Source organism: Rhinolophus ferrumequinum, chromosome 9, assembly GCF_004115265.2.
Source record: "Rhinolophus ferrumequinum isolate MPI-CBG mRhiFer1 chromosome 9, mRhiFer1_v1.p, whole genome shotgun sequence".
NCBI lineage: Eukaryota > Metazoa > Chordata > Mammalia > Chiroptera > Rhinolophidae > Rhinolophus > Rhinolophus ferrumequinum.
The window spans coordinates 47,045,718-47,060,250 of NC_046292.1; the positions used below are offsets into that span (position 1 = coordinate 47,045,718).

The window sequence follows — 14,533 nt, forward strand, 5'->3', positions numbered from 1 at the left end:
AATGTTTGCCAGTCCTCTTTTCCTCTTTCTCTCTCATGCTGATTTCATCCTCTGGCATCACTTGAGCTCCCATTTAATATAATGGGAAAAATTCTTTTTCCCAGCACTCAAGAGCCCGTACTCTCTGGGTCGTACTAACCTTTCCAGCCACATTTTTTCTTCCTCTCTCTGTGGGAGGTAGTGTGATATACTGCAAAGAGCAAAGATGTAAAGGCAGAGAGATATGATTACAGATATTGGCTCCATTGTGTACTGGCCATGAGATCTTAAGCAAGGTCTTGAACCTTTGTTTTCTCACCTATAAAACAAGGATAAAAATAGTACTTAAAAGAGATATTTTTAGTTCTTTATTGAGGTATACTTGACATACAATACTATATTAGTCTCAGGTGTACAAAACAACATAATGATTCAGTATTTGTTTATACTGTGAAATGTTCACCACAGTAAGTCTAGTTAATATCCATCCCCATACATAGTTACAGAATTTTATTTTCTTGTGATGACAACTATTAAGATTTATTCTGTTCGCAACTATCCACTCTACAATACGGTATTGTTAATTATAGTCACCGTGCTGTACGTTAGACCCCTCTAGACTTATTTGTTTTATAATTGGAAGTTTGTACTTTTTGACTCCCATCACCCATTTCACCCACTTCCCACCTCCCTACCACTACCTCTGGCAACCACCAGTCGGTTCTAAAAGAGATATTTTCAGCACTTTGATGTAGTGTAGCGGGAACCTCACAGGTACTCAACAGCTAAAAGTTACAATTATTTTTGTTATGGTGATGATATGAATAACCACAAACCTTTTAATCAACTACCAAATGCTGTGCACAGGATACTAGGTTGAGGGAGAAGCTGTACAAGCTGGCAGCCCACAGCATTGACTGGGTGAGGACAGAGGCAAGGGAATCACAGCCAAGATTATAATAAGGGTATCTTTTTGGGCAGCTCTGGTATTCCTGTGCCCATCCCGTTAACATAAAGTCACTGCTCTACACCCTGGACAAATCTGTGAGGATGGAGACAGTCTACTCGTGAGGGCTGAGAGGCTGGCTGTCCACTACAGAGCTTCAGCTTAGCTTAAACCTATGTCTGTAGAAATTTTACTTCTAGGGAGAATGAATATTATAAATGGATGTATCGTAAATGGGTATTATGAATGAGCTAAAGTACTTCACATGCATTATCTCAACCGAATTTTTATAATACCCCCTATGAAGTAGGTACTAATTTGAGCCTCATTTTGGGGGTGGCAGAATTGAGTCTTGCGATTAAGAGTTTCCCCAAAGTCACACAGCTAGTACATTGCAGAGCTAAAACTCGGACCCGGGTGTGCCCAGGTCCAGAGCTCCAGCGCTTCCCCATTTCACTCTACTGCCTTTATTTTCAGGCTAAAACACACAGACTCAAGTTATGAGCGCTTGGTGGCTCAAGCTGACATTAAAATTACTGGCATCTGTTCTGCCTATTTCCAGGCAGAGGAGAACCTCTCCCATTGACATTAGAAAGTAATTCCACTACAGAATCAACCCTGATCACCACCAAACATTCAAATTAACTATCAGAAAGTTACGCTACAGAGAAAAGAAGTGTTTCTGATGTTAAATCACTTCCAGAGAAGTGCTGCTGAGGTCTGAGCAAATGTGGCAAAATATTGGTTGAAACTCCCTCTAGAATTTGATTGCATAAGCCAAAAGGCAGTTAGTGCGGCTGCAGTCTTTGAAAATATCCATAACCTCCTAAAATAAAATGGTTGTGGCCTTTAAGCTTTTAAAATGTAATCATTTCCATTTATGAGTAGAGTCAATTGTTTCACAATTCTAACACTGTTTACCTAAGAGCCAGTAAAATGTGCAAGAAGGGAAAATAGGCTTTGGAGTCAAACAGATTCCTGTCAACAGCCAAGTCCAGATATTAAAAAAAAAAAAAATCTCAATTTCATGTACTAGTATCTAGGACTCTTGTGCCCAGCTCAGCAAAGTCTGCTGTGGAAAAGTTTGGTTCACTTAGCCCAGTCAACTAATGGGACAACAGAGGATCAACCAGAATAAGGTCTAGAAGAGATCATCAGGGACCAGAGAGCAATTACACCTTGACATTCCACTTCGACACCAGTGGGCCTCACGCTTTTAAAATTGTGGAACCCTTTCAGGATTGAATGAAAACTGCCACTGTTTCCCAGAAAAATGTTCCTCCCTGGAGTCAGACATAGTTGGATTTGAATCTTGGCATCACCGTTTAATAGCTGTCCTTCTTTAGGCAAGCGACTTAACTATCGAATGCCTTGATCTCTTGATCCATAAAATGGGGAAATCATAGTAGGACTCTCACAGGATTGTGACGAGGATTAAAGGAATTGATGCATTAAGCACTGAGAAAGCAGACAAGGGAACATAGTGTAGTCTTTCAGAAGAGACTGGAGTCTGAATTTAAAATCCATTAACTGTGGGATCACTGAACTGCTCTGATCCTCAGGTTCTCTGTCTGTAAAATGGGATACTAGTCATTAATGACCAATTTCACAGGGTTATTGCGAGAACGAAAGGAGTTAATGTGTATTAAGAACTTACAGCCTAACATATAAACACTCAAAAAAAATGTGTAGCCATTATGATGATCTCAGTCTCTGGCACATGGCACGTATTCAGTACATGCTATCTATTATTAAGCTCAGATGACAATTGTTTAGGATACGAACTATGTCCTCTCTTTTCATGGTTCTTGCATGGCTCCTCATATGCTATTCTGTATGTATGTAGCATATACGGTATCAGTTGATGGTTGCAACCAGCTGTTAAACTATATCCCACACAAGTGGCTGCACATGAAAATAGAATAACCCGACAACATGGCCCAAGCCCTATAGAGTGGCTTATATTTCAAAACCTTGAATCTTGCTAAGACAGTAGCCATGCAGAATACAAACCCAATAAATAGCAATCAGTGGATCTTACATTTTTCTCTAGCTGGCCTTTCCTAAGCATCTTCTGAAGCAGAGTGTGATTTCTCTGTGTTGTGTAAGTCAAAATTGCTCCACCAGGTTCTTCAGGCACACTGTGATCATTCATTATGCAAGAGGCAGGGACCCAGATCACGAAGCAATTGTCTGATCCACAAAGCCATATTCATGTATTCCAGTGGTTCTCAAAGTGAAGCCTCCATTCTAGGATCACCCTCATCACCTGGGAACTGGTCAGAAATGCAGACTCTCGGGCCTACAGAAGCAGAAACTCGGGGAGTTTCTAGCACTGTGTGTTTCAACTAGCACAGTTCCAATACCTGCCGTGATGTGGAATATGCTAGTCAATACTTGAGATTCAGAGAGCAAGTCAGTGCCCAAGGAATGTCAGTCTCAGGGAAAACTGTGCTTCCAAAGAGAACAAGGACCTTGTAATGTCTTTCTATTACCAAAGTACCCCCTCTAAGTTCAGTAGGGCCAGGATCTGCTCCATTATTCCTCTGATATGGTTGAGGACAGATGCCGCTGTCTGGAACCTGCTCTTCTCCTACAGATGCTTATGTCCAGCTAGAGTCGGCAAGTGTGTAGCACAAGAGATTTGTAAAAGGGCAGCATTCTTAGGGTATTCAGGAAAGGAACAGTTCAGTTACAGGGGCTGCAAGAACTCCAGAGGAAGGTTTGGGTCAATTGTGTGAATATGAGCGTCAGTTCTTTTTCACCACCTGCTGTTGGAGCCCGGCCCTGGCTCTGGTTCCGTCCACTCATGTAGCTCTGCGTCTTAATTGTGTGTCTACTTCAAACTGGACTCAAACGTAGAGCCTCCCTACCCTGCTCAGGTTACAGGCCAGAAGTCACAGAGGGGATCCATGCGGCACACAAATGTTGATGGCCATCACAAAACCCTCACGTCATTTCCTATGGTAATCACTTATGTAAAGTAAACAGGAAATGGAAGGTTAGTTGTAAGTTGTGTCACGTAGAGATGTCATTTCAAATTATTTTCACCTAAGGAGTAACTTCCCAAAGGTGGAAAGAGATAAGTCACTGAGTCTGTCCTCCTTATCCATCTGCCACCTACATAATTAGAATTTAAAAAAAAAAATCCTACCCATGATTCATTGCTTTCCCATCTAACGTTAATATATCTAAAAGGGTCACATGTCCTCACTTAGTATTCATCACTTGGGTGAAAGAAGCTGCCAACATCAGCCTGGCCTCTCTATCAGCAGTTTAGACAGTACTCTAATATTCACATTTGACTCACATCTAAATCACTGACGTCTAAAATGTTCTCCTTACAGTTGCTCTTCAAAACTTTCTAAGGGAAGAAGCACATCGGATTTTAGAATAATGTACATCAACTTTGATTTTTTTTTCTCCCCCACCCACATTATATAATTTTTAAAACTGCACTGAGGCAGATGTGTGTTTACTTTGAGAAGTAAAAATGTTAACATTTAAACTGAAAGCCTGTTTCAGTTTTAAGGTACTTAATTGCCTTACAGCATATAATAAACCGAGCCCATCTTGTCATTCAACTAATGGAGGGAGTGATAAAGAGATAGGAGCCCAGGGTCCTATTCATTCCAGTTTTCCTTTGTACTGGGTTTACTTTGGCACCATGCCTCATGTGTATTTTACACTTCTTTACATTTTGTACATCCCTGTATGACAAATACTTGTCAAACAAAAACTAAACAGATTTATAACCCCTTAACTTGAAATGAGCCAAAATTGAACTGCCAAAACTTTATGACTTCATTTTCTTTCATAGTTTTCCACTACATTGGTTCAAACAGACAAACCCCACTTGAGGTCAAGCAGAGGTCATTTCACTTTCATTACTAAAATATAATTTACAATATGCCAGACCTAAACAAGTTTAGCCTAAAGGGTTTGTATAATGTAAACCATCTGTCCCTCAACAATACAGCTAACTTCCTGCCGTCACCGTACAGTCTACTGACTGCTGTTTTAAGGGTTTTTATGATTTTTTTAACTAGTTCAGGATTTATGTAAAATTTGAAAATGAGTCTGTAGTTAAGACTTATTTGTATCAAGTAACTTGAGCATTTTAAAAATGCAAATCACTGTGTAAATTGTTCCCTGGAAACCAAGCTCGGAGCATATTTTTTTTCTGGGTATTTCTATGCCGGCTGCTGCACAGGTGTTCGAAGGAAAGATTTTGTGAAATCTGCCATTGTAGTGGCTTTCCGTGCTTCTTTCCAAAGCACATCCCCCAATTTGGTTATGACTAGCTCTGGTAGACGCCTCCTTCTTCCTCCTGTAGCCTGGAGAAGAGGTGAGACTCTGTGCCATGTGGCCCACCAGGTATGGGTGAGCTATGACAAGATGCACTTTGGGTGGAAATGTACTCTTTCATGCGTCTGAACAGGGAAAAAGAACAATTATAACTCCACCGAGGGACCACATGCTGAAGGCTGACTTCACAGCCCTGCAAGGTGTGAGGCCCCGGGCTGAGCCTTCAGAAACATTCCACGTCAAACTGGGATCACCAGCCAGCAGGCTTCTCTGGTTTCAAACAGAATGGTGTGGCCCAAAGCAGTAGGCCTTGCACTTTTGGCTCTCCTGAAAATTCTTGATGTTTTTTTAAGCCTCTTCCTCCATCTGTAAAATGGCAAGAGTAAGAGTTCTTCTTCTCAAGACAAATACAAGAGAATTCATGTGCTTACCTCAATGTAGGGGAATGCTGCTAGCCTTCTGGTCCCCGAAGCCCCAGGGGCCCTATGTCAGGCTGGTGCCAACATGCTGTCCACTCCCTCTTCTCTTCCAGTCCTCAGAACTTTGGCCTGCTTCCTTCCTTTTCCCCTGTGCTGCCATCCACTCTTCCACGTGGGTTCTTGTCTCTCCGCCTCCCTCCACATCTCCCAGAATCCTTGAGTGGCCATGGACCACTCAAATTCTCATCCACCCTCAGCCTCCAAAACAAGGTGTCTGTCTTTTCTTTTTTCTTTTGAAAGAATTGCACAAAACAAAACAAAAACTACTACAAGAAAATGGAGAAAGATTACCAGGAGGAAATGTAGCCTATTAAAAAAAAAAAAAAAAAAACACATACCGGGTACAGGGAATTATAAAACACTATCTAGAACTATGTCAGGCTATAAATGGATCTAAATCATTGGCATTTACTTCACTTCCTAGATTACTTCCCTAATAAAGAAAATAAAATTGATGTAAAGAGCACTTAATAGGTGGAACTTGCTTTCATACATTGTTGCATCTAATCTTTACTGTAACTATGGAAGCTAGATATTATTATTTCATAGATACAAAAATAGAGGTTAGGAAAGTTCTGAAATTCACCCAAGGTCAGCCAGCTAATAATATATAGGACCTACCCTACAGGGTTGTTGTATTAAATGCGTTAATATTTGTTAAGTGCTTAGAACAATGTCTGGCATGTAGTACCGTGCTATATAAATATTAACTATTAATAGAAAGCAACAAGGTCCAAGATTCAAATTCAAATTTGTATGAGTCCAAAGTTATAATACATAGTTTGAATTATACCACACTGCCTATGAATTACTATCAGCAGGGGCGGAAGAACGGAAGAGGAGTTCTAATTCCTCATTATATCAGTCTAATATTCTGTGGGTTTAGTTCCTAATTCCCATTTTTCCCTCAAAAGAAGTTTATTACTCAGTCCCTTGCCCTTCTCTATCAACAAAAGCCGGGGATCTTGTTTCGATCAAAAAGTAACTAATACTTTCTATGCCATTCACAGGACCTTCACACAAATTGGGTTCATTTCCATCATTAGGAAAAGTTCTTATGGAAATTGCAATATTAATGTCAAGCAGGAAAAAATTCACATTGGCTTACTCTTACCACAAAAGCAAAATCATCTGAGTGGGGCAAGGAAACAAGTAGGGATGGTTCAATGGGTTGCTTTTCCTGCCACCCACATGCTGTTCTCCCAAAGGGATGCCATAGCACCCACAAGAATCCAGACCCTATAAGCAAAAGGAAATATAGTAGACGGACCTGTGATTGCAGAAGAAATTTCCTGATTCAATCAAATGGAAAGATTGGGCTCATGCTTTTAAATTATTTACTTTTTTTCAGTTGGTAATATATTGGCCTGGTTCAAAATTTTAAAAGGATAAAAAAGCATGAGGTGAAAAATCTTCCACCTCTGTCCCCTTCCTCCTAGTTCTCACCCCAATAGCCACTGCCATTTCCTGAGCTTTCTCTCAGAGCTTTTTTATGCATATGCCAAGAAATATGAATATTCATTCTTTGTCTCTTCCCCTTTCACAGAAAGCAGCATACAGCATTAACTATTCTCTTGCTTTATTTATTTATTTATCTATGCATGTATGTATTTATTTATTTTAGGAAGGGATACAGATCTTACCTGCTAAGGTGATAGATAGTGTGTAGGTATTTTTTTTATTTAATTTTATTGGGGAACAGTGTGTTTCTCCAGGGCCCATCAGCTCCAAGTCGTTGTCCTTCCATCCAGTTGTGGAGGGGGCAGCTCAGCTCCAAGTCCAGTCCCCGTTTTCAATCTTTAGTCGCAGGGGGCACAGCCCACCATCCCATGCGGGAATTGAGCCAGCAACCTTGTTGTTGAGAGCTCATGCTCTAACCAATTGAGCCATAAGGCCGCCCCTCTTGCTTTATATTTTTGACTTAGCACTAGGATTTTGGAGATCTTTCCATATTGGTACATACAAGGAATCCTCATTTCTTCTTACAACTATGCATATAATATTTTATTTACTACCTACATCATAATTAATTTAATGTTTCCTCTAGGTAAACATTTAGGTTGTTTCTAATCTTTTGCCATTACAAACAATACTACAATAAATCGTAGTATTTAGCTTTATCCATAAGCTTTAATCTACTGAATGTTTAAACTAATGCATTACCACTACTTTTAACAGAAGTAACTTTCCTATAAGACATTTCCAAATGCAAACCCCATAAACTCTGCTTTAATGAATAAATGAGACCTATCGATAAGAAATGTTATTTGTATAGAAGAATTAATGTTTCAAAATCCTCAATTCCATTTTGCCCTTTTAAGTGGGTATTTTGCTGTAAGTTTATTTACACTTATAATTAGGTTAGTGGGTATTTTGCCCTGGGAAATATCAGCCTGGAACGGAGCTAATCATCTTGAATTCTAAATTAGTAAGAGTTTGGATTAGAGAAGTCTTTCAGTTAATTTTCTAAACTGTTGTTTTAAACTCTGTTCAGAGAGCTCTGCATTCCATATGGAATCACAACTTTGTCAGCTTCGATTGGGATCTTCAGAGCAGTATTTTTTTTTTTTTCTAAAAAGTAAGGATTTAAAGTGCAGGGATTATTTTAAAAACCAGTTTATGTACAAATGCATTGCTTTTATGACTTTTTGCCTAACAAATTAGACTAAACGTCAGGCTAGATTTGAGGTGAATTTCAAAAATAGACATTTCCTGCCAAGATTAAATGTCATAATTTAATACTTAGCTTCATTGTGAGGTAGACGCTTTCCCTTGTCTGTTTTAAGGTTAATCAGTAAATAACTCACTTACAAAGCTGTGGGAATAGCAATTACTATGAAGGGCAATGTAAGAAATTGAAATCTGACTGAGAGGACAAACTACTACTATATTTATATAAAGAACAGCAATAGCAAAGTAATAATAGTTAAAAGTTAAGTAGCACTCACCATATACCAGACGTCATGCTAAGTACTTTACAAATGTTAACTTACTAGAAGTTCACAAAAATCCTACAAGATAAGTGCAATTATATCAAGTATTATCATCCCATTTTATAGGAGGAATTGAGGCACAAGGTGGTTACATATTATACCTAGGATTACACCGCTGGTAAGGGGAGAAGGCAGGATTCAAAATCGGATTGTCTGGCTGTAGAGGTCACGCGTGTAACCAGCCACTTCGCTGCCTCTCACATGTAGTGGCATTCAGACTATAAAGCCAAAAGGACTCCCAAGGAGGCAGAGACCATAGTGGCCAGGGAGAGTTTCAGAAGAAGCAAGTACATATTTGATAAGTAGAGAGGAGCACATTCCAAACCTCCCACCTCTTCTGTGAGCCCTGCAGTAAGGATAGTCTTTCATTTTGTTTTCTCTGGCTTTTCACATAATCAAAATCCTAAGAATAGGAAAGCATTGCAGGAGCAAAGGTATTAGGCAAGAACGTGCTTGGTGGTAAAGGGTGGACGGTGAGGAGACCTGCTTAACTACCCGGATGCTATCACATAGAGGAGTAGCAAGCGTAGGCAGGCTAGGGACCAGTCTATGTACCATGCTGAGAATTAAAGCTGTGTCACCTGCAGCCGCGTTTCCACACTCTATTGTTCACTCAGATCACCTGGGGTCTGTCAAAGGCACATTTTGATTCAGTAGGCCTGGTGGGCCCAAGAGTCCTCATTTGTAGTTCGATTTAAGTGATGCTAATGATGCTGGTCCCCAGACCACCCTTTGCGTAGCAAAACTCTAGGCAACAGCAGGAAACCGTGGTTGGAGCAGGGGGTGTAGATGGGGGCATAGGGGAGTGGTGGACAGAAAGTTGCCTATGGCACCTCCTCCAGTTTTAGCCAACAATTTTAACGATTTACAGACATACAGTATTTTGTTTAATCTGATTTATAGACCCTTTTTCTAGATGCCTCACTCCTCCTCCCAGATTCCCAGAAGGTGCCTTAAGAAATGTTTTACACCACACTTTTCCTTTCTTTCATACAGAGCAAGGCTAAGGAGCTGCCACTCTCTGCTGTGCGTTTTATGGAAGAATTGGGTGAATGTGCCTTTGGAAAGATCTATAAGGGCCATCTCTATCTCCCAGGCATGGACCATGCTCAGTTGGTTGCTATAAAGACTTTGAAAGACTATAACAACCCCCAGCAATGGACGGAATTTCAACAGGAAGCTTCCCTCATGGCCGAACTCCACCACCCCAACATTGTCTGCCTGCTAGGCGCTGTCACTCAGGAACAACCGGTGTGTATGCTTTTTGAGTATATGAATCAGGGGGATCTCCACGAGTTCCTCATCATGCGATCTCCACATTCTGATGTTGGCTGTAGCAGTGATGAAGATGGGACGGTGAAATCCAGCCTGGACCATGGAGATTTTCTGCACATTGCAATTCAGATTGCAGCTGGCATGGAATACCTGTCTAGTCATTTCTTTGTCCACAAGGACCTTGCAGCTCGCAACATTTTAATCGGCGAGCAACTTCACGTGAAGATTTCAGACCTTGGGCTTTCCAGAGAAATCTACTCCGCTGATTATTACAGGGTACAAAGTAAGTCTTTGCTGCCCATTCGCTGGATGCCCCCTGAAGCCATCATGTATGGCAAATTCTCTTCTGATTCAGATATCTGGTCCTTTGGGGTTGTCTTGTGGGAGATTTTCAGTTTCGGACTCCAGCCATATTATGGATTTAGTAACCAGGAAGTGATCGAAATGGTGAGAAAACGGCAGCTGTTACCATGCTCTGAAGACTGCCCCCCCAGAATGTACAGCCTCATGACAGAGTGCTGGAATGAGATTCCTTCTAGGAGACCAAGATTTAAAGATATCCACGTCCGGCTTCGGTCCTGGGAGGGACTCTCCAGTCATACCAGCTCTACTACTCCTTCGGGAGGAAATGCCACCACGCAGACAACCTCCCTTAGTGCCAGCCCAGTGAGTAATCTCAGTAACCCCAGGTATCCCAATTATATGTTTCCGAGCCAGGGTATTACACCACAGGGCCAGATTGCTGGTTTCATTGGCCCACCAATACCTCAGAACCAGAGATTCATTCCCATCAATGGATACCCAATACCTCCTGGATATGCAGCGTTTCCAGCTGCCCACTATCAGCCAACAGGTCCTCCCAGAGTGATTCAGCACTGCCCGCCTCCCAAGAGTCGGTCCCCAAGCAGTGCCAGTGGGTCGACTAGCACTGGTCATGTGACCAGCTTGCCCTCATCGGGATCCAATCAGGAAGCAAATATTCCTTTACTACCACACATGTCAATTCCAAATCATCCTGGTGGAATGGGTATCACTGTTTTTGGCAACAAATCTCAAAAACCCTACAAAATAGACTCAAAGCAACCATCTCTGCTAGGAGACTCCAATATTCATGGACACACCGAATCTATGATTTCTGCAGAACTGTAAAATGCACAACTTTTGTAAATGTGGTACACGAGAAAACCTAGAAAGCCGTAGAAAAGATTTATATTCAAATGTTTTTATTAAAGTAAGGTTCTCATTTAGCAGACATTGCAACAAGTATCTTCTGTGAAGTTTAACTGTGTCTTACCAAGCACGGCAGACACCAGCCAGAAAAAAATCATTGTGGGATTAACTCTTCATCAGGGTGTTTGCCATGGCATTGGAATTGGTACATCTGGTTTCAAGTACTGAAAATTGCAAACCAGCGAAGAGGAAAAGATCTTTGTGATTAAGCATCAAACCAAAAAGGAAAGTCAAATGGTGCTTTGTGTATTTCACCTTCGGTCACCTTCGGCTCCCCAAAGTGTATATACCGTAGCATTTGTCTACCTGCTGTCTTTTCTTCAGGACAGATGTTTAGAAATTATGTTGATTCAATTTAGACTCTGTGCATCTTTGTATGGAAGTGGTGCTCAGAATCAATGAGGAAACCTTAGGTCAAATTGAAATCCCAGATGGAAACGAGCCATAAGACAAGGGTAAGTTCCCCTGGAGCTTTCTGCACAGGGGGGCTTCTTTGGGAAGGTGCAGAGTGTAGCTCTTTGTGAATCTCCTCTGCTGATCATGAATGCCTTTTCTACATTTTCTTTTTCCACAGTGTGTTTACACAAGCCCTTGCAATAACAAAGGGCATCAGACCATACGAAGGCTAGATGTGGCTGCTGGAATTGATTGTTGGTTGATAGTGATAGTTCACTTTGTTCCATTAGAAATGAGGTACCACAGGAAACACAGTCAGGAAAATAGCTCCCAGCCTAGATCACCATCCATGGGAGAGGAACAAGGGTTCCCATGGGGATGGCTTCACAGGAGCTTCCCTGGACCAATAACACTGAAGAATAGAGGTGTGGCTGCAGACCAGCTCATCAAGGTATAGGGGTGCTCACCATCAGTGGACTTTGGGGAAGTAGGAAACTAACACCAATATCTAGTTACGGTTTCTCTCACTTTTTTTTTCTGATCTGACAATGTTCACAGATTTTATTCCAGCACCAAGAGTTATGCCAATTTATTCATAGAGTTAGTTGGAATCCAAAGACTATGAATTCTATTTTGTACAATATTACAGTATTTTTTTAAAAAAAAAACAAGTGCTCAGTTCTCACTTCAAAGATTACCATGAACTGAATTTTTTTAAGCTGGTAAATAGAAGCAACATGATCATTTCTACCTTAGAGGGAAGGAGGTATCAAATGTACATCTCATTCCATTTACCTGCTAGCCCTCTTTTGCCAAGTTTAGAATTCTTATTGGTTGCAAGTTCTATATAGAAAAGAATGTTATGTTTGATTTTTCTCTTGTTAAAAAAATAGCTCCTTTATTCTAAGAACAGTGTCTCAAAGTCTCATTTTTAATTTTTTTTTTTTTTTTGGTATGGCTAAAGAGACTTAGAAAGAGACTTATAGGAGATAAAGTAATTCCTGCAAATGGTATTTGATGAGGAGAATGTAGGAGAATTAGAAGCACACTGATGTTTCAGTTAAAAAAAAAAAAATACAATTAGGATGAGAAATCAAGGAAATACATTTACCAAAATATGTTGCAATTTTCCCAAACACTGAATCTTCAGACAACAAACATGGACTTATGGGTACTGTGAACCTAAAGAATTGGCTATATCCAGATTTATTCAGAGATAAATTAAAACATATTTTTGTGGCATAAATAAGCTGATCCAGAAGTTACATTTCTTAACTTTAGGTAGAGAAGAATATTTGTATCCTTTTGTTGCTATGCAACTGTTTAATGATGAAGATTCAAACCACAATTTTGTATATCATACGACAATCAATTGTTTTCCAAGAATATTTATTATTTTAAATAAACACAATTTCAGTGAATCTGAGTTTTTCTAGGAGTCCCTTAAAGGGAAATTAGCATTCCATGAGCCAGTAAAATACCTACTCTGGAAAAACATAGCTATGGTTTAAAAAATAAACTCAAGTTAGTTTTTTATAAAGAACTATAACATTTATTTTAAACATTTTATAATTACTGAAGTCATTAAGGTGAGCAAACAAAATTTCAAAACCACTTGTAATAATGTATTTTATAATAGCACTGTGATACTACATAGCACAGTCCCATTTGTATTAAAAATAGTATTATTTTCACAAACTGAAAAATATCTTTTGCTTTGTTGACAACGTTTTTTGTAAGATGACTTTATTTTCAGATCTTTTCTTTTTTGCACAAAACTATGTTTATGGTTTGTATCACAGAAGTGAAAATATATCTCTGCATTTTTATATCTGGTCTGTTTCCTTGTTTCCTTTGTTTATTTGTTTTTAACTCGATATAGATTTTCTTCAAATATATAATGGCAGTACTCAGATATCTTGCCCTACCATATCTTTTCTTATTTTCACTGCATGCATTTAATCACTGTATTACTTAATGTTTGATTTGTTATTATGGGCATTTAAAATAGACAAGCATGGAATTGTAATGACAAAAAGGCTATTTTATATTAAGGATATATGCATTTGTATTTCACACACCAGAGATGATATTAAACACTGATTATTTTATGCTGCTGTTTATTAAAAATGTTTACCATAAAATATTATTTCCTGAATATTGCTATCATAGAGGTATTTGGGGATTTTAATAGTGTTTTTCCTAATAATTGACATTTCATAGAAAGGAATCATAATTCCTATTTAGTGCTATTTCATTGAAATGACTTTTTTAAGTAGGCTTTTAAAATAGACTGGGGCAGCCTTTTGCTAGTGACCATAGGTGGAAGGGAGAATCCTAAGGACTTCATGAGCAGTTACCTATATATGGCAAGATTTTAATTTTTAAAATCAAAATAATATATTAAGTAACTACTTTATAATCAAATGGAATGTAAAAATTGGGTTTAAAAATGGCATCCTTTTCTGCCTTGATGTTTCCATGTGAACTTAGACATCAAAAATCATGTCTTAGAACTCTGAAGAAGAAAAAGCTGTGTACATCTTATGTTCAACTTAGATTCCAACCATATCGATAAAATAAAAGAAATGTGGCCATTTGATTGTCACAGCTTATCTTTATGACCTTATTTGCCCAAAAGAAAGAGTTCCCCATCTGGCGATTAATACACACTGTCAAGGAAAATGAGTATCATTATGAAAGTTCAAAGAACTTGTCCATTTCTGCTATTTAATACAGAAGGGACTACAATAAAACCTTCAGGGTCTTATCCATCTGTTTTAGGTACAGCTCTTGTCACCACCTCAGCGATCAAACTCAATAAAGCAATCACTTCACATGGCAGTGAGATCCGTGTCAGGTTGGGTTTCTCCCTCTCACTTGAATCCCTCAATCTGCCTTTCACTCCCATTTCCTTCCTGTGTCTC

General features: G+C 39.4%; 1 protein-coding gene across 1 annotated transcript in view; it reads left to right on the top strand.

The window, feature by feature from the left end:
* Positions 1-14,188, top strand: part of ROR1 (receptor tyrosine kinase like orphan receptor 1) — a 371,075-nt gene extending 356,887 nt beyond the window's left edge. Inside the window, exon 9 of the mRNA XM_033115986.1 lies at positions 9,702-14,188. Within this exon, the coding sequence (XP_032971877.1) occupies positions 9,702-11,129 (1,428 nt within the window). The 3' untranslated portion in view covers positions 11,130-14,188. The remainder of the gene's footprint in view (positions 1-9,701) is intronic.
* The last annotated feature ends 345 nt before the right edge of the window (positions 14,189-14,533 follow it).